Consider the following 19,702-nt stretch of genomic DNA (forward strand, 5'->3'; position numbering starts at 1 on the left):
TTTCTATACGTTAATTTTATATCCTGAGACTTAGCTGAATTCCTGTGTCAGTTCTAGCAATTTTTTTGGTGAGGTCTTTTGGGTTTTCTGCATAGAGTATTATGTCATCTGCAAAGAGTTTGTTTGACTTTTTCCTTGCCAATTTGGATACCTTTTATTCTTTTTGTTGTCTGATTGCTGAGGCTAGGACTTCCAGTACTAAGTTGAACAATGGTGGTGAGAGTGGACATCCCTGTTACGTTCTTGACTTTAGGGGAAAAGCTCACAGTTTTTCCCATTGGGGATGATGAGCTGTGGGTCTTTCATTTATAGTCTCTATGATGTTGATGTATGCTTTTTCTATCCCTACTTTCTTGAGGGTCTTTTTGCAAATAAGGATGCTGTATTTTGTCAAATGCTTCTTAAGCAACAGTTGGGAGATCATATGGTTTTTTATCCTTTCTTTTATTAGTGTGGTGTATCATGTAGATTGCAAGTATTGAACCACTCCTGCAGCCCAGGAATAAATCTCACTTAATCATGGTGAATAATCCTCTTAATGTAATGTTGGATTCAATTAGCTAGTATCTTGTGGAGAATTTTTGCATTCATATTCATCAGGGATATTGGTTTGTAATTCTTTTTAGTGGGGTCTTTGTCTGGTTTTGGAATCAAGGTAATGTTGGCCTTGTAGAAGAATTTGGAAGTTTTCATTTCTGTTTTTCTGGAACAGCTTCAGAAATATAGGTATTAGTTCTTCTTTAAATGTATGATAGAATTCCATGGGAAGCCATTGGGGACTGGACTCTCGTTTGACAGCAGTTTTTTTATTATTGTTTGATTCAATTTCTTTGCTGGTTATAGGTCTGTTCAAATTTTCTACATCTTCTTATAAGGTGTTAGATGTGATCTCTCTTCTTTCATTTGTGATTTTATTTATTTGGATCCTTTCTCTTTTCTTTTCGATAAGTCTGGCTAAGGGTTTATCAATTTTGTTAATTCTGTCAAAGAACCAGCTGTTAGTTTCATTGATCTGTTCTATTTTTTTTTATTTGTATATAATTTATTTCTGCTTTAATCTTAATTAGTTTCCCTTCTTGGGCTGGTCTTAGGCTTTTTTTGCTGTTCTTTTTCCAGCTCCTTTAGGTGTAAGGTTAAGTCATGTATTTGAGACTTTTCTTGCTTCTTAAGAAGGCCTGTATTGCTATATACTTCCCTCTTTTGACCACCTTTGCTGCATCTAAAAGGTTCTGAACTGTCATGTTTCCATTTTCATTTTTTTCCATGTATTTTTAAATTTCTTCTTTAATTTTCTGGTTAACCCATTCATTCTTTAGTAGGATGTTCTTTAACTTTCATGTGTTTGTGGTCTTTCCAAATTTTTTCTTGTGATTGGCTTCAAGTTTCATAGCGTTGTGGTCTGAAAACATGCATGGTATGATCTCAGTTTTTTTGTACTGGTTGAGGTGATTTGTAACTCAGTATGTGATCAGTTCTGGAGAATGTTTCATGTTCACTCAAAAAAGAATGTATATTTTGCTGCTTTAGGATAAAATACTCAATATATGTGTTAAGTACATTTGATCCAATGTGTTATTCAAAGCCATTGTTGCCTTGTTGATATCCTGCTTAGATTATCTGTCCATGCTGTGAGTGGTGTGTTAAAGTTCCCTACTATTATGGTATTATTATCAATGAGTTTTTTAAAAGTTTGTTATTAATGGATTTTTATATTTGGCTACTCCCAAGTTGAGGGAGTAAATATTTACAATTGTTAGATCCTCTTGGATAGATCCTTTATTATGATATGGTGCCCGTTTTAAAAATCTCTTATTACAGTCTTTGGTTTAAAATCTAGTCTGATATAAGTATGGCTACTCAAGTTTTATTTTGATGTCCATTAGCATGATAGATGGTTTTCCACCCCTTCACTTTCAATCTGGAGGTGTCTATGGGTCTAAAATGAGTCTCTTGTAAACAGGGTCTTGTTTTTTAATCCATTCTTATACCCTGTGTCTTTTGATTGGAGCATTTAGTCCAGAGTAATTATTGATAGATATGAATTTAGTGCCACTGTATTACCTATAAAATTGTTGTTCCTGTAGATTGTCTCTGTTCCTTTCGTAGTCTTTGTTGCTTTTGGTCTCTCGCTCTCAAAGGGTCCCCTTTAATTTTTCTTGCAGAGCTGGTTTAGTGTTCATAAACTTAGTTTTTGTTTGTTTTGGAAACTCTTTATCTCTCCTTCCATTCTGAATGACAGCCTTGCTGGATAAAGTATTCTTAGTTGCATATTATTTCCATTTAGCACATTGAGTATATCATGCCACTTTCTTCTGACCAGTCAAGTTTCTGTGGACAGCTCTGCTGCCAACCTTATGTGTCTACCCTTGTTAGGTTAAGGACCTTTTGTCCCTAGCTGCTTTCAGAATTCTCTTTTTATCTTTGTATTTTGCAAATTTCACTATGATATGTCTTGGTGCTGATCTGTTTTTGTTTATTTTGAGGGGAGTTCTCTGTGCTTCTTGTACTTAAATGCCTGTTTCCTTCACCAGATTAGAGAGGTTCTCAGCTATATTTTATTCAAATACATCTTCTGTCCCGTTACCTGCTCTTCTTCTGGGATTCCTATGGTAAACAGATATTATTGTACTTTGTGTAATCGCTGAGTTCCCTAAGTCTATATTCATGATCTAATAGTTTTCTTTCCTTCTTTTTAGCTTTATTATTTCCCATAATTTTATTTTCTATATTACCTATTCATTCCTCTGCTTCTTCCATCCTTGTCGTAATTCCATCCAGTCGGTTTTGCATCTCAGCTATAGCACTTGTTATTTCAGCCTGAGTCGTTTTTAGGTCTTTTATCTCTGTAGCCAGGGTTTCTCTTGTGTCTTCTATGCTTTTTTGCACCCCAGCTAGTATTCTTATAACTGCCCTAAATTCTTGTTCAGATATATTGTTTATATCTATTTAAGCAAATACCTGGCTGTGATTTTTTCTTAATCTTTCTTTTGGGGAGAATTCCTCCATCTTGTCATTATGTCTAGGCTTCTGTCTTTTGAGTGTTATGAAAGCTTGTTATGTTTCCTGTTCTTGAGAGTAATACTATATTAAGTAGGAGTCATAACACTATCCAGGGCCTGGTGCTTCAGGAAGTGTTCCTGGTGTATGCCTGTGCACCATGCTGTTGTGTTTTGGCTACTCTTTCCCACAAGTCAGTCCTCTGCAGAGTTCCTTCTGGCTCGCAGTGATAAGTGTTTGTACCTTTAACTAGGTATGCTTAAGATAAAGCTGATTTTAACCCCCCCCAAAAGACAACGCCCCCATAACCAAAAAACCTGATCCAAGAAGAAAGGAAAAGCAATAAGCAAGCAAGCAAACTATCAGCCTGATTCCAAAGGAAAAAAAAAAACAAACAAAAAACAAAAAAAAACCACACAGAAAAAAATTTAAAAAAAGGAAAGCCTGGTCCTAGTTTCGCCAGAACTGAAGCTGACACTTTGGAGCACTATATTATCAGTAGACTTGGTACAGATCAGGGCCTCTGTTGGTCTTCTGAGGGAGAGGTTGCTGCACTGCTTCACAGTCACACCTACACTAGTAAAGATGACCCAGCTGGGAGTCAGGAGGGTGGAGTTTGGTGTGACTCCAGCCTCCACTGGAGGTGCTTTGTTTCTCTCTGAAGTCCAACCATGCTGGTGTGCTGGGATAGGGGCGGGGAGGGAGTAGTGGGTGGAGGATGGCATCACCCCACCTCTTGTCCCTGGGAAGGGGAACCTGTGGCCACCACTATTCAAGAGGCCTTCATGGAAAAGTGGACAAATCTCCCCTCCTGTGTTCTAGGCTTTTTTTCAGATCCCTGCCCTCAACCTGTCGATGACTGGGCCTTTAGCATACCCGGCAATATAGTTCTCCAGTGTTTTCTCTGGCCAGTGGCTGAGATTCAAAACTGTAGATCTTAAAGGACCCAGCAAGGTATGGGCCTGTTCTTCAACCCCAGAGGACAGCCTCATTGTTCTGTCCCAGAAAAGTAGTCATCACCTGTGTAGGTTCCAAGAGTCTATAGTGAAAAGCTGTAACCAGTTATAAGCTCTCTTATGTGCACCTCTTTCCTCTGCTGTTGAATGGCCACTCAATAGTGCCATGGAGAGGCAATATACCCTCTTCCAAATGTGCTCCATTTAGGGGAATGTTCTCTCCCAGTGTGATCCAGGGAATCCCGACACCATGGAGTCTTGCACAAACCTTACACACTGCTGTCCCACTCTCTCCCTCTCTTCCTGATTCCTCTCCATGAAAAGTGCTTCTTCCCCTGCATGGCACTGTAGCTTTCCTCTCCCCCAATTCACATCTCCAAACCTGCATCTTCAGTGTTCTCTGTCCAATTGTGCAGATTGTTTTCTTAATCCTCAGATTATTTTTCCTAGTTGTTCAGAATGATTTGATGTTGATCTAGCTATGTTTGAGGGACAAGGAAAGCCCAGGGTCTCTCTACTATTCCACCATTTTTACTTCTCCCTATGACCTTGACATTTTTTAATATTTTCCTCCTCTTATTTTTTTTAAAAGACTTATTTATTTATTTATTTAAGAGAGAGAGTGAGAGAAAGACAGAGAAAGAGAAAGAGCACTCGCATGGGGAGAGGGGCAAAGGGAGAGGGAGAGAATCTCCCCCTGAGCAGGGAGCCTGACATGGGGCTCGATCCCATGACCCTGAGATCATGACCTGAGCTGAAACCAAGAGTCAGATACTCAACTGACTGGTCATGCAGGTACTCCCCTCTGTTTTTTTGAAATGAATCATTTTGGGTTTGACTGATTACTTAATAATTAGATTCAGGTTATGCATTCTTGGCTGAAATAATTCATAGATGATGATGGATTTTTCTCAGGGTATATCACATATGGAGGCACATGATATCTATCTGTCCCTCACTGGTGAAGTTAACTTTGATCACCTTGGTCAAGGTGTTGACTGATTTTTTTCTACCATATAATATTCCATTGTATAATTGTGGCTTTATTTTTTCTTGCAATTCATATGTAGTGTGGGGAGATAGTGTAAGACCATGTATATCTGCTATTCATCAAAACTACCCCCTAGATTTAATATCCCCTGATGATTCTAGCCTGAGTGCGTTTTTACTTGGATGCAAAATGATAGTTTTCCAGCCCTACCAGTCTCTCCACAATTATGGCCTGGATACTGTAGCTTCTCAACTGGCCTCTAGAATTCTCAAAGAGGCATGATGGTCCATTTGTTGTTGTTTACTTGGTGTCTGTTGGGAGAAGGAGAATTTGTAACTTCCTATTCTGCCATCTTATTAACCTACATCTCTGCTTTTAATGCATAAATTTCCTTTAAAACCTAAAGCTCTGCAAAACTCCCCTCATTTATTAAAAATTTTATCACCTCTCTATCTTGGATGTAGCAACTTCATTTTTAAAATTTTGCTTTATTTTTTAAATTTTTATTTATTTGAGAGAAAGAGAGAGAGAGAGCAAGCGCACAAGCAGGGAGAGGGGCAGAAGCAGAAGGAGAGGGAGAAGCAGACTCCCCACTGAGCAGGGAGCCTGACATGGGCCTAAATCTTAGGACCTTCAGATCATGACCTGAGCCAAAGGCAGAATCTTAACTGACTAAGCCTTATAGGTGCCACCTCCTTTTTAAAAACATACCTCTAATCACTTTAAATTGAGTAAGTCCCATTGAAGGTTATTTTACTACAAAATGTTTCTGTTCTTAGTGGTGACCTGAAGATTTCTAAGATACGTTAATTCCCAGAACACTTTATCATGATGCTCTCAGAGCATAGTTTACCTAGTAAATAGATAGTTCTCAATCTCCATATCCTATAAGCCTATGAAGTTAAACAGATGTTTCTCACTGATTTACATCTGCTGTGTTCTCAGCAAATAGATTCAGGGCTCTCCATGTTATACTTTCAATTTCATTATGTTTAATGCAAAATATTTTGATTTTAGCCACAGTTTTTCTACTGTACCATAGCTATGTTCTATTCAGTTAGTAAAGACAACAAAATAAAAATAATTTAAGACTTTTTATAGTATTTATTAATCTATTATTTACCTCTTAGGTCTATGGGTAAGTGCATATGACTTCAGTGTAGCTTCTTAACTTGTTATAATCTAATGGATAGAGGTAACTTTTTTTCCATCCTTAACTATGTGAAATCTTAAGTATTTACCTGTCCATATCAACTTAAGCAGCTGGACAAATTTTAGGTTAATTATACACCTTGTTATTATAGCAAAAATGGAAGCTAAACATCCTTTCTCTTTGCTGGATCATTACTAGAGTCTTATGGGAGTGGTATGAATGAGCAATTGAACCTGTTGGCTAATTGCTAACATAAGGAATGGTTAAGTATCAATTACTAAAAAAGTAAAATCATTCCTTTAGGCAGACTTTCTTTAGCACCCATATGGATAATGCTGAATAACACTATTTAATTGTTTAACTCATTTAGTTATTTGAATGGCGATTTGGTTCTAAATGATCTTTGGAGGCCCATTAAGATGGAGTGTTGCTTAGAAATTAAGTATAAAAATTTCTATAAAAATCACAAGATTGTTTTATGATACTTAGCGACATCTGGTGATTCTTGCTATTAAAATCTTTTAGGACAAGGTGTTCTACTCCCTGGTTTTTGGAGAATTTGGGGGTTTGAATTGATGCCTAGCTAAACTTTAATTTTCACATGAAAACACCAGCTTTGTCACTTAAATCTGAAAAATAAAGCATGTAAATGAAATAAAGCATGTAATAACATATAATTCAATTAATAACCAGTATACCTAGACTCTTTACAGAGATCTTAATTTTTAATTTTTTGCTTTGCCTTGACTATCAAAAACTTTGCTGATATAATTTATATTTAAAAGCAATGGTTTAGGGGCACCTGAGTGGCTCAGTCAGTTAAGTCTCTGCCTTTGACTCAGGTCATGATCTCCGGGTCTTGGGATTGAGCCCCGCATCAGGCTTCCTGCTCAATAGGGAGTCTGCTTCTCTCTCTCCCTTTGCCCCTCCCACTGTTTGTTCTCTGTCTCTCTCTCAAGTAATTAGATAAAATGTTTAAAAAAAAGCGATGGTTTAAAGAAAATGTTAAATAATATTTTTAAGGATTAGTATTATCCCAGAAACATGCCACATCATTAGAATTCTTTATTCATGTAGCTTTGGCATAATTATCTATATGGAACTATAACTTTATATTATACCCTTAGCCTTTATTGTGTGTCAGTATGATAAATGCCCATATACATAATGTCTCTTCATTTTCTTTCTTTTTTTTTTTTTTTAAGATTTTATCTATTTATTCTTGAGAGACACAGAGAGAGAGAGAAAGAGAGAGAGAGAGACGCAGAGACATAGGCAGAGGGAGAAGCAGGCTCTATGCGGGGAGCCTGATGTGGGACTCAATCCCGAGTCTCCAGGATCATACCCTGGGCCAAAGGCAGCTGCTAAACCGCTGAGCCACCAGGGATCCCCTGTCTCTTCATTTTCTAGAAAATTGTCATCAAATATATATATTGCTGTTTAATTTTTTTAAAAAATTGGAGCTTGCTCAATATGTTTTATATTAGGACACAATTCTTTGTCCTTAATGTGATGACTTACCGGTATGCTTTCTTTTATTAGGCAATAATTGAGTAGCAACCTTTGTGTTTTATGTTTTGAATTCCAGGAAATCTAAAGTTAGTTTTACATTCAGCTGCATACCATGTTTTAGACTTTAGTTTTGTCTTGTGTTGCTCGGTGTTTTCTTTTTGTCCCTCTGCATGTCAATTATCCCCTCTCTTCCCTCTTTTCTCTTTCTTTTCTTTCCTTGAGAGGACAGATTTTATATTTCTACCACTATCTTGACTACTTTTCAAATATATATATACATATATATATGTATATATATATATTTTTTTATTGTGAGCTCTTTCTTATGCTACTTGGAGTGTCATAAATAATAAAACAAGCCATTGAATCAGGTAACTTGTGTAGGAAGATTTATGGATGTTTCAGGAGTCCCAAAGGCTTATTTGAAGGTCTGGGAGACTATATTGATTATATGCATATGCCATCCACATTATAAACCTTGGATAATCACCATGTACTTCACAAATGTAATTGAGCATCATTGATGTGAAAGGCACACCCTCCAGCTTAAGCATCCCCTGATGACTTTTCAATCCATTGTGCCTTACACTTGTCTCTTCCTTTCTTTCTCAGAGGTATTTTAATAATTTAGACTTTATCTGGCATTCCCTTTTCAGATGAAGAGGTTTACTCACATTTGCAAGTGCATTCTTCGATTCTTCCGTATGCTTTCCCAGTGGCTCTCATTCTTAGGAAAACTACCTTACCATCCTATTTGAGTCTATCCAAATCTTACCTATTTTTTGATACCTACTTTAATTCCATTGCTTTCTAATGCCTATTCAATCCTTAGTAGCAGGATATAATGCACATATTGCATCATTGTTTAGCAATTAAAACAGTCAATCCTCTGGGATATTTCTTCCTCTTTTCCCTGAACTGTGATTTCAATTATATATATTTTGATTTGATTGTCACAGACTTTTGCCTGGTGGCTTATTAAGTTGTTGACTCTTTGAAAGGAGAGTCTGACAGTGCTTTGATCTCTTCGCGTGGCCTGAGTATCTTCTAATAAATATATTTTTAAACATTTAATAATCAGCCATACTCCTACAGAGAACGAATTTTTTTAAAAAATACTTTGTTCAGTCATTTTGAAAAGTTTATGTCAACTATGTTGATCATAATGGTGAAATATTTTTAAACATCTTTTATATAATAAAATGACTGTTTTTTTCACACTAGGAGGTTTAAAATATTTTGACTTAAGAATCTATTTAAAACTAACCCATATTTTAAAAATGAAAATGTTCAAAATGTCTATGCGGACTTGGCTTGTATTTAACACAACTGTAATCTAATACATTTTTCTTCCTCTGTAGGAGGGGCTAATTACTAATGGAGTTTTTCTTGGGTGCCAGGTACTGTCCTGGACATTTTTTTTTTTGTCCTGGACTTTTTACTTCAATGAGTTCCCATCATAAACTTTATGAAGCTGTATTAGGAGACTCTTAGCCAATTCCGCCTCTCAGACCATAGGGCTTTCTTGACCATTTGTCATATGATATTCCTTGGTCACTAGAATAACATGGTACAGGAGAGTTTGCTTTTTAAATTTTTTTAACATAAATTATACAGATTTTATCAAAAGAAGAAAATGAAATAATATTTCTTTATATCTTTCATGATCATGAAACTTGTAATTTGTCACTTTTCAGTATTATTATTGGAAACAGGAGGGAGCCTACCTATTAGCTCCCCAAATTGGAAGGTAAAGTTTATGGTTGGATCTTATCACTGTTAATCATTTCAGATTAAAAGGTAGGCAAACCTGCCTCAGGGTGGGGTGGGGAGGCAACGAAGTCCTGTCCATAGAAAGTGACTAAACAAACTTTTAAAATTAATTAATTAATTAGTTAATTAATCAATTTATTGTTTTGCTGCCTTCTTAAGGTGGGGGACAGGGTTTATGTTTCAACATGTGAAACATTTCAAGGGAGGAAACAGTAGTAGTAGTACAGTAGTAGTAAAGCTGCAAATGTAATGTGAGTGCTTTTTGTTCATTACTTAATGTTATCTTGAATAGAAAATAAGAAGGACTTTGTTGAAAAAAAACCTCTTATAGATGTCTGTCTCAAGAGTTTTTAACCTTTCACTCACTACCTTATAAAAATGAATAATCATTAATTTAGGACTTGACAAAGAGTATGGACTCTCCCCAAACTTTGGCCAAAAATTTCCCCCAGAGATTTTGACATATTCTCTTTTCACACTTGAGAAACACAATGTTCAGGAAAATTAAGTTACTTGTCTAAAGTCCAAGGTTGGGAAAAAGTAGTTGTGTTTGTTTCTTTCTACTAAGATTCACCTGCAACTTCTATTCTTTTAGACACCTGGAAAGCTTAATGTTCATATAAACCTTAGAATTGTTTCATATAATTCACTTCCTCGCTGAGTTTCATTTATGATTTAGCAGGTTGTATTAAAGAACACAGAAAGAAGACTAAAGAACTAAAATGTGTGTTCCTAGGAATTATAGCTAGTTCCTATTTAGTTTTTACAAGTATTACAAAATTCTACAGATAGAGGATCTAGTAAACATGTAACCACATTCTATTAACTGTCAAGATGGGATTGAAAATAGGGGAAATAAAGAATAAAATCCGTTTTTTTCTATGAAGAAAGCTTGTGAATTACCTACTCTACTCCCAGATGGCTAAATACATCTGGAAAGGAGCATCTGAACATAGACAAACAGTAACGATTCCTGAAATTGTCATCTATAAGTACTGTGGCCTATTTTCTCTACTATCAGAAAAACCAAAGACTTGGCTGGAAAGCACCCCATGTGTCAGGAAAGCTTGAAGAACTGAGCTTCTCCATTAGCTTGAATTAATTTCAATGAAACCTAGGGCTTAGTGGGCCATAAAGTATCCTTGGCATCAAGATGGTCTAAGTAGCTTGAACGTTTGCCTTTTCATTCAAAATGCCAGCATGTGAGTGGGTTTCTGTACCTAAGGGAATGAGAAATGGGTGGACAAAAATTGCACTAGGAATGGAAAGAATGTAAGAAAAATGAAAACATTTTCAGTATTTTCCAGGCTAAAAGTTAAAAACACACATATTACAGAATCTCATTTGGCTAAATGTCAACAATATGCAATAGCTAAAATTTAGTGGTATAAAAGTATTCCAAGAAAAAAAGCAATTTACCAATAATATGGGGAAAATAAATGGAGAGGAGAGATTTTATGATTCAGTAAAGGTTATATGTGTAGTTGTAAACCATAGATTCTAACAGGAAATACAGCTACAAGCTACAACAGAAAAAAAAAAAAGAGCAAATGAACAAGCTTTGAGTGAATAAGGAAAGTAACAGGGCATATTGCCTATCTTGCAAAATAATTGTAAACCAGAATTCTGCTAGAAATAGAATATTTTAATGACTAAACTGGATTGCAAAATATTTACCCTAAACTGTTATTTCTTTTTAGGTTAAGATCAATAGTTCTGTGTACTGTCAAACCCAGATGCCATTGCTTGCTGACCATTCTTCTTTATCTTCAGTTTAATCTTTAAAGCTGGTTTAGGTTCCCTCAGTGTTTAAAAAACACACATCTGAGCTGGGTTGTCAGCCAGGCAATGTGAACATTGTGGATTCTTGCACTTCTGAACCAGGCTCAGATATTTTGAATCATTTTTGGTGGCTATGATCCTAAAAGCCATTGAATTCAAGTGGCCTGTTAATATTTTACTTACCACAGCACCATACCTCAGTGGAATTCCTAAGGAGTTTGGGGTGAGGCCATAGTGAAAAGAAAAGTTATGCCAATCAGGAATTCTCCTTCTCTTGTCCTTAGATGGATTTTTCTTTCTGTCAGTTATAGGTAAATGTTTTAAGGGATTTGAAAGATCACTTTTTCCCTTCAGTCAGACATCTTAAGAGTAAGGGATAGACAAAGTCAAATTTCACTACTTAAATTGTAACCTTGGGATAAAAATTTCCCCCACCACTCTTCTCAGATACACACTTATATTTTAAAATGCTTAAGACTACTTAAAATGCTGGGACAAGGGCATCTTATTAACCAGTTTTACATGTCACAAGCTGCACAGGATTCCATTTATTTCATGTGACTGGTAGTTTTTATGTATTGATTATGAAGTATAAACAATACAGTATCATGGGACACTCACTGGATTGGCAGTGTGAAGGCTTATATTTTCAGTACCATTAATCCAGAGTTTTGATTTTTACCTCTTTCAAAGTAGAAGAGTTGGGATTAAGTGATATTTAAGGTTCTTTTCAATCCTAGCTTTTGATGACTCATTTAAATACCAACTTTACTTTTGAAGTTATTTGAATTTTAATGATCATACTGCCCTTTTATTAGGTTTTCTTAGATAACTGGAGTATGATAGTTGTTGATAAATATGTTACCTCTATATCGTTAGTTCCTATACTACATTTAGTTCTGGAATGGCTATTATAAGGGACTGCTAACATCTAGAAATAGAGTATTTTTGAACTCATTGATGATCTACTGTATTAATATTAATTAATTATTAAGCAACTACTAATATTGGATTGAGAGTCCAGAGACTTGATTCTGAGATTTTTGATACATTATTTAATTTCTCTGAGCATTAGTCTCCTCATTTAAAACTGATACGGTTGGACTAGAAGATGATTGGTAATGTTCTATGACTTTACATTCCTGGAACTCCCTATACCAAGATGTATATTTAGTTCATAATAGAGCTGAATTATTTTATTAAGAATGTTGGTCTCAATTTTGGATCTTGAGAACAAGAGGAAAAATAATACTCTATATTTTATAGTACTTTATACTTAATAAATAACTTTTTTATATGTTACCTCCTATGAATTTTGTAAGGTAGACAAAATAATACTTATTATATCAGTGAGGGTCCTGGCAGTGAACAGATGATATGCTCAAATAGAGTAGTCTGAAAATAAGGGAATGGAAAGACCATTTACAAAGATGTGGGCAGGGTTTAGGGAAATTATAGGATACAGGGTGTTGCCCTGGGGTTAGTCTCAATAGGGGACTGTTTCTACTCCTAGGCCTAAAATTGGAGTAGGTAAGAATCTCCTGACAGACACTGTGTCCTTGGATAAAGGAAATTTTGATGACCTAGTGGCAAGGAAGTTTATTTCTAAGGAAATAAATAACTCTGTCTCGCTCTTCTGTCCTCTGATGGCCTGTTGGTGACTTCCTTTGGCTAAATTCAACTGGAGGCAGACTACATGGGAGCCCATTGATGTAATCCTTTGGGAAGGCCTTGGGAATACAGAGCAGAGGGAGAGAGGTGAGAGTAGTACCAGGAATGGGGGGAAGATGGAAAATAGGTGGCACACTTATGATTGCCACTTTATAGATAATGAAATCGAGGCTCAGAGAGTTAAAAGATACAACAGAAACAAAATCACTAGTTACTGGAAACATCAGGATGCAAGTTTTCTGCTTCTTAGACTCCTGCTCATAGTCTTCACAGGCTTATTATTTTGTTAGCATGAAATTAAAATTCTTTACCATGTTTTCCAAGACTCTATGTGATCTGACTTCTGCTTGCCTTTCCAAATTCATCTTATAATACTATCTCCCATTCTGGGAATACTGGCTGCCTTTCTCTCACTCAAATATGTAATATTATTTTCCTGTTGTTGTTTTTTTAATTTTTTAAAAAAGATTTTATTTATTTGAGAGAGCAAGAGAGCGAGAGCGAGAGAGAGAGAGAGAGAGAGAGCACAAATGAGGAGAGGGGGAGAAGGGGAAGCAGATTCCCTGCTGAGCAGAGAGCCTATGGGTCAATCCCAGGACATAGAATAATGACCTGAACGGACTGAGCCACCCAGGTGTCCCTATTTTCCTGTTTCTAGGTTTAGCCACTGCCTAGAGTATTTATCCCACATGCCTTCACACATGGCTAATTCTCACCAGATGTTAGCTCAAATGTCCCTACTTACAGAGTCCTTTCTTGACGATCCCAACTAAAATGTACTCGTCCAATGACTTTTTATCTCCTCTTCCTCTTTATTTCCTTTCTGGCATTAACTCAATCTGTATTTTTCCTCACTGATTGGTGGATATGGTGTTTGCTTGCCTCCCCCTATTAGAATGTAAATTCTATGAGGCAGGGCAGCTGTCTATCTTCTTAAGGGAGTATTCCCCGCACTTGGTCTGGAACTAGTAAACAATCTTACTAAATTAGTGAATAATCCATACTATAAGCAGTTCTCCAAGGGAAGGAGAAAAGAACAAAGGTTACTAATGCTTGACTGTATCTTGAGGCAAGTGACTACCCTTTTACCATTCCTCCCCTCTCCAGTGTCATTGGATTTGCCAATCAATTGCATCTTGTTCTTGTCACTCAGAGATTACAAGCATGAGTTTTGATTCTTGGGGTGGGGGGGGGGCTTATTTACAATAAAGATGGTCATAAAACTAGGTAGGTGTGAAAGCTGTAAGTCAGAGGCTCCATGTATAGTCAAATTAATTTTCCTTCTAAGACTTAAGGTTTCTTGGAATGGGAAAATAGAAAAGAAGAAGGAAAAGAGGACATCTTAGGCATTTGTAAGTTTAAGGATGCTGGTACTGAATTCATTGATAATTTTTATAGCAGTTTATAAGTACAATAAAGGTGAATTGAATCCCAATTCTAGGTGCCCATACTGAGTAGAAATTATGGGATACTGGTTATGATGCAACTGGGAAAAGAGCTGTCTGGTATTTAGAAAAATGCAGCCATTGGCAAGACACAGTAGTGCACTGCTGCCTGGTTTCAGAGGCCTGGTTGCTATCTGCTCTTTATTTTGTTTTGTTTTGTTTTGTTTTGTTTTTTAAATTAACTTTTAGTACCATAGCTACTATTTTGGAAAATTGCCAAGTCAATGGGTCAATGGAGATGAAAAAAACAGACTTAAAATTAGACTTAAAGTTTCTCTTTGTCAGGATGACTTGGTGGCTCAGTGGATGAACATCTGCCTTCGGCTCAGTGTGTGATCCTGGTGTCCCCCTCTTTGGCTCAGGGCATGTTCCTGTGTCCCAGGATCAAGTCCCGCATCAGGCTCCCCACAGGGAGCCTGCTTCTCCCTCTGCCTGTGTCTCTGCGTCTCTCTCTCCCTCTGTGTCTCTCATGAATAAATAAATAAAATCTTTTTTAAAAATTTTCTCTGTCATTTGGATTAAACTCTCTTCATTATTTCCACCAAAAATACAGTTTATAGTTCTTAAAATACAGTTTATAGTTCTTAAAATCAACTTTAATATAAAAATTACTATAGAAGATGACTTTCAATTGAGAATTTAGAATCTATGGTCCCACCCCCCACATAATATTTTTTCCTGTCAAAAAAACTGCATTTATGATATAATTTTTTATGACTTATTTTTTTTAAATGAGTCAAACTCATTTTATAGCATAGCAGGGTATATCAGTAGTCAACTCTGTTCAGAATTCTATGAGGATGATACAATTTTTCTGACAGCTTTTATCATACTTTGTAGACTCTCTATGAAATAACTTTATTGCTATCACTATTTCTGTCTTTATCTATCATCTCAATCTGCCATTTCTCTATATAACCTATTTATATACACACACAACCCAAACAAACCCTGGGTTAACCCCCCCAGGTTTTCATCATTTGAGCTTTTAAGCTTCAAAAATCTATCTTGCCCTATTGTTAGTTACTAGCCCTTATGTTAACTTCTTCTATTATTTCTTTCAGTTTCTAATGGCTATCTTTCTGGGAGTAATAGAGGTACACTATCTTGATAAAATTTTGAGTACTTTGCTGTTCACTACAGTCAAGAACTATTGCTTGAAAACTATTACAATCCGTTTTTATTATTTTAGAACCAGTAAGTTGAAATGTATATAGCAGATACATCTATCTATCTATCTATCTATCTATCTATCTATCTATCTATCTAACTATCTTTTTTTTCTTTTTGCTCTGCACTATATGATGGGTGTTAGAGATTTAACAGTAAACAAAAATAGGCATGGCCACTGCCCTCACTTCTATGACAGAGAATCAAGGAAGGCTTCTCTAGAAAAGTAAGGTCTGAAATTGAAACCTGAAGGATAAATAAGTGTTAGCTGACTGTAGAGGGGCAGATGAGAACATTTTAGGCAGAGGAAAGAGTATGAGAAAAACTGCTATTTCAGGATGGAGTGTGGCATATTCCAGGAACTAAGAACTGCCATTTTTAAAAGATCAAGATCTGTCTCTAATGTCATTATGAAAAAGACTGATTTCCATAATAAGCCAGACACAAAACTCCATCTCATTATTTCAGTTACACCTTGTGACATGATTAAAAGTTTCTGTCACTAAATCACTAGTATTTTAAACCTCCAATGTCTTCCATTTGTCAACACTTTTGACTTTTGGAGGAGAGCTAAACACACATACAATCTCAAAGAATATAGGATAAGAAATATTTGCATTAGTGTATATGATAAAGTGATCTGAGAGAGATTAAATTTGTTCTTTCCACACATAGGAATATGATATTATGATAACCCCACAAATTATGTGTCTATACAACACAATTGGTGGCTGGCTCCTGTACTCCTTCTATACCAACCTTTGTTCCTAAATAGGGGAAGTAGAGGCTAAGGTTTTATCTTCCAGGTAGAGGGTGCGGTGGGAGAGAGTAATAGTAGATTATCTAATCTCAGGTAAAACTCCATGACCCCCTATTTTCCGGCTTAATCTCTTGAGATTCCTTAACCATGAGTTTCTTGGATTCTCTGCCACACTGTTCTGAAGTCCCAGACAGTCCCAAGACCCACAATCACCCCTAGTGATACTTAAACTGAAAAGGACAGCAGCCAGCAGGTGGTAGCAAACTGAAGTAGGAGTGGGACCCACTTGGATTGTGCATCTGGATACTGACTGGCTGGGCAGGTTCAGTCAGGCCATTCCATTAGCCTTATAGTACCATGACTGGGCCTGTTACACAACTAAATTTTTAGAACTCTGAGCATGATGTCATGGGGATCTTTTATTTGAATTTTGTTGTGATATTTAGAACTACACCAAATATGACAAAATGAAATATGCAGTATTGATTTTTGGAAGATGCAGAACTTCAGATATTCAACAACATATACTTTCCTAATTTTCACCATAGACTGATGATCCCCATCATTTATGATGTCCCCTTTTAGACTTTGAGTTTGTGGTCACTTGTTCACCTCAGGGGTTCTCTTGTCCTAGTGTTCCTAGAGCTTTATCAGAAGATTATGCTGTGATTGAGGAGATTTGAAGATGGCAGAGTTTTATTAACCCTCTCATCAATCTTGCCTATAAGGGCAGGGATAGGGGAAGGTGGTCAGGGAAGTTATAGGAGGAGATGAAAGCATGAAATGTAGCATAGAGTTTTCGCTTGCAGTTCGAGGATAATAGGCAGTGGAGAAACACATTCCTTCTCCTGCCAGTGTTAGCTGAGTGGTAGTCCATGAAGATGAGTTTGTGCTATTAGGCTACAAGCGGCACAGCAGAGAAATGACTTTGGTTCATCTCTATTTATGATGGATAGAATGAGACTGCCCTATCCCGCCTACTCCCTTTCACCCTACAGTGTGCGTGTAATGTGGAGGAAATCCAGATCTTATGCAAGTTGAGGATTATTACATATTCTTAATTTCACTTTTCCGAAAGGACATGGACTTAGTTAATTTATGAACAATCAAGAGTTGGAATTTTGCCTTACCTTGTTCACAGTAGATTCCAGTGGTTCCCAGAGGGCAGTAACAGGTGTATCCATGAAGCAACGGAACACAAGTTGCTCCTCTGCTACAGTGGTGTGGAGGGTCATGTTCAGGGTCACAGGTGGAAACTGCCTCTGTGCAGAATTCTCCTTTCCACCCAGTGGGACAGTCGCAGCTGTAGGTTGAGAAAGAAGGTCACATGATTTGAGCATTTGAATAGAGATGGATATACACTTGCTGATGTTACATTGGGAGTTTTGACTGAGGTCCCAAGATAGAAGAGATTTTGTATATCAAAGCAAATTGTGATTCAAGCTACCAAGAGCCAAACTGTTGAGGGAAAGGCCTAATGACTGATTATAGGATTACTGGGCTTCACATAAAAATTAAAAAAAAAGGTTCAGCACATGGAAATTGTAGGAGGTTTTAGAGAATCATTGCTTCGTACAGAACAGCATTGTAAGTCCTTCTCCCTGCCTGACCTCACCACCCAGGGAGAGGCTGTGAACAGTCACTGCCTCTTAATCTTGATCCTAGCAGAAAAGAAGTTCAGTTCAATTTATGTTCCCCCACATTGGTGAACATGTAAGTCTAGCTCCTGGGGCTGCAAAAGGAAATGTGAACCCCTCCAGAGGCAAGACAGATGGCAGTGACACCCAGGGATGGGCTGGGCACTCTGAGTTAGGATCAGCATGGGGACATGTAAAAGGGATCTTGCCCAGAGGGTATCTTCGTAGCTGAAGAGACCTCAGCAGTGACAGGCAGACAGTATACAGCAGGGCCAGAATCTGAGAGGTAAAGGAGACTTCCTATTTTGAAGACAGACTGTGTCTGGATTTAGAGAGTGATATGGAGGGAGCTCAACAGGAGAGTGGTGGACCCACTAAATGTAAAGATGCCAAATAAAATGTAAGGCTTCTGATTAAATTTAAAAGTCAGATAGACAATGAATACTTTTTCAGTATGTCCCATGAAGTGTTTGAATTTCAGATAAGCAACATTTGAGATATACTAAAAAGTATTTATTGTCTATTTGGAATTCAAATTTATCTGAGTGTCTTGTATTTCCCCCCTAAATCTGACAACCCTATATACCAAGGGCACATGAAAGAAAGGCTTGCTTTTTATCTCTTCCAGGCCCAGAGAGCACTAAACCATCAGACAATGGTGCAAGTCAAGGAAGTCCATTCCAGGATGCGGTGCGTGGCGCTGAGTCAGCAACCACCAGACTGGGAAAAGACAGCAGTAGCAGATCACACCTCTCTCAGAGACCTTTCATTCATGTGGTAAACCCTGGCTGAGTTTAGGCCAACAGTCATGAAAAGTGAAGTGTTGTTAGTATTTTGAAGTGGACCCTTTGAATTAATGAATTGAGAGTGTATTTGCAAATTAAAGTGTCTATTAGTTTCAGCTGGAGCAGAAATTTCAATGGACCTCCCATGTTTTAATCCAATTCTAAGAAGAGGATGACTCCTAAACAAGTTTAAAAAGGCAGCGAGCAACAAAGTAAATTTACGTTATGACTATATCTATGAGACCAGGGTCAAACTGACTTGTTCTCAGATCATTACAATGGGTTTTTGCTTAATGACAAACTATAGACACAGATGACATTAACAGCACCGCTGGGGTTGTTGAATGCATTATACCTATAGTATAATTCCTAAAGTGAGCAAGTCAAGATAAGACAGGTAGAAAACAGAAATATTTTCAGTTTTATTTTTTATTTAGGCTGGAGGAATCCTTACAGATTCTGAGGATTAAAGGCAGGTCATGCAGTCCGCACTGGGTGGGTCAACCAGTACATGACAATATCTGTCAATAGCAACATATATGGCACATTATATGTCATGGGGAGGGGGAAGTAGGGACAATGAACACTCTTTCTGCAAACATCATTACCAATAGGTAAGAGCTTCATAAAATTGAGGTTAAATCAAAAGAAGAAGATCAAAATCACTTGACCATGGTAAGACTGACTTTTTTTTAGCACTTGGCATGGATCTTTCAGCTACTTCCTCTAAGTAAATTTTAACATTAAAAATGCTGGGAAAATTGGATATTTACATGTAAGAGAATGAAACAAGACCGCTATTTTAACCACTTAAAAAAAATAACTTGAGACGGATTAAAGAATTAAATGTAAGGCCCAAAACTGTAAAACTCCCAGAAGAAAACAGTTTTTAGTTTTCCTTTTCTTAAAACATTATATAAATGTAATGATATTACTGTCTTTCATTCCAGATTACATCTTTGGGATTCACCCATATTGACACATGTAGCTGCTGCATTAACTGTCCATACCATATAACCGGATGAACAGAAGTTCCTATTTTTTGTGTAGTTGAAATTTCAATGTTTTCT

General features: G+C 36.8%; 1 protein-coding gene across 1 annotated transcript in view; it reads right to left on the bottom strand.

Moving 5' to 3' along the window:
- EYS (eyes shut homolog) overlaps window positions 1–19,702 on the bottom strand; it is a 1,532,152-nt gene that overhangs the window by 13,331 nt on the left and 1,499,119 nt on the right. Inside the window, exon 38 of the mRNA XM_038554428.1 lies at window positions 17,341–17,513. Within this exon, the coding sequence (XP_038410356.1) occupies window positions 17,341–17,513 (173 nt within the window). The remainder of the gene's footprint in view (window positions 1–17,340; window positions 17,514–19,702) is intronic.

The sequence above is a fragment of the Canis lupus genome, chromosome 12, assembly GCF_011100685.1.
Source record: "Canis lupus familiaris isolate Mischka breed German Shepherd chromosome 12, alternate assembly UU_Cfam_GSD_1.0, whole genome shotgun sequence".
Lineage (NCBI taxonomy): Eukaryota > Metazoa > Chordata > Mammalia > Carnivora > Canidae > Canis > Canis lupus.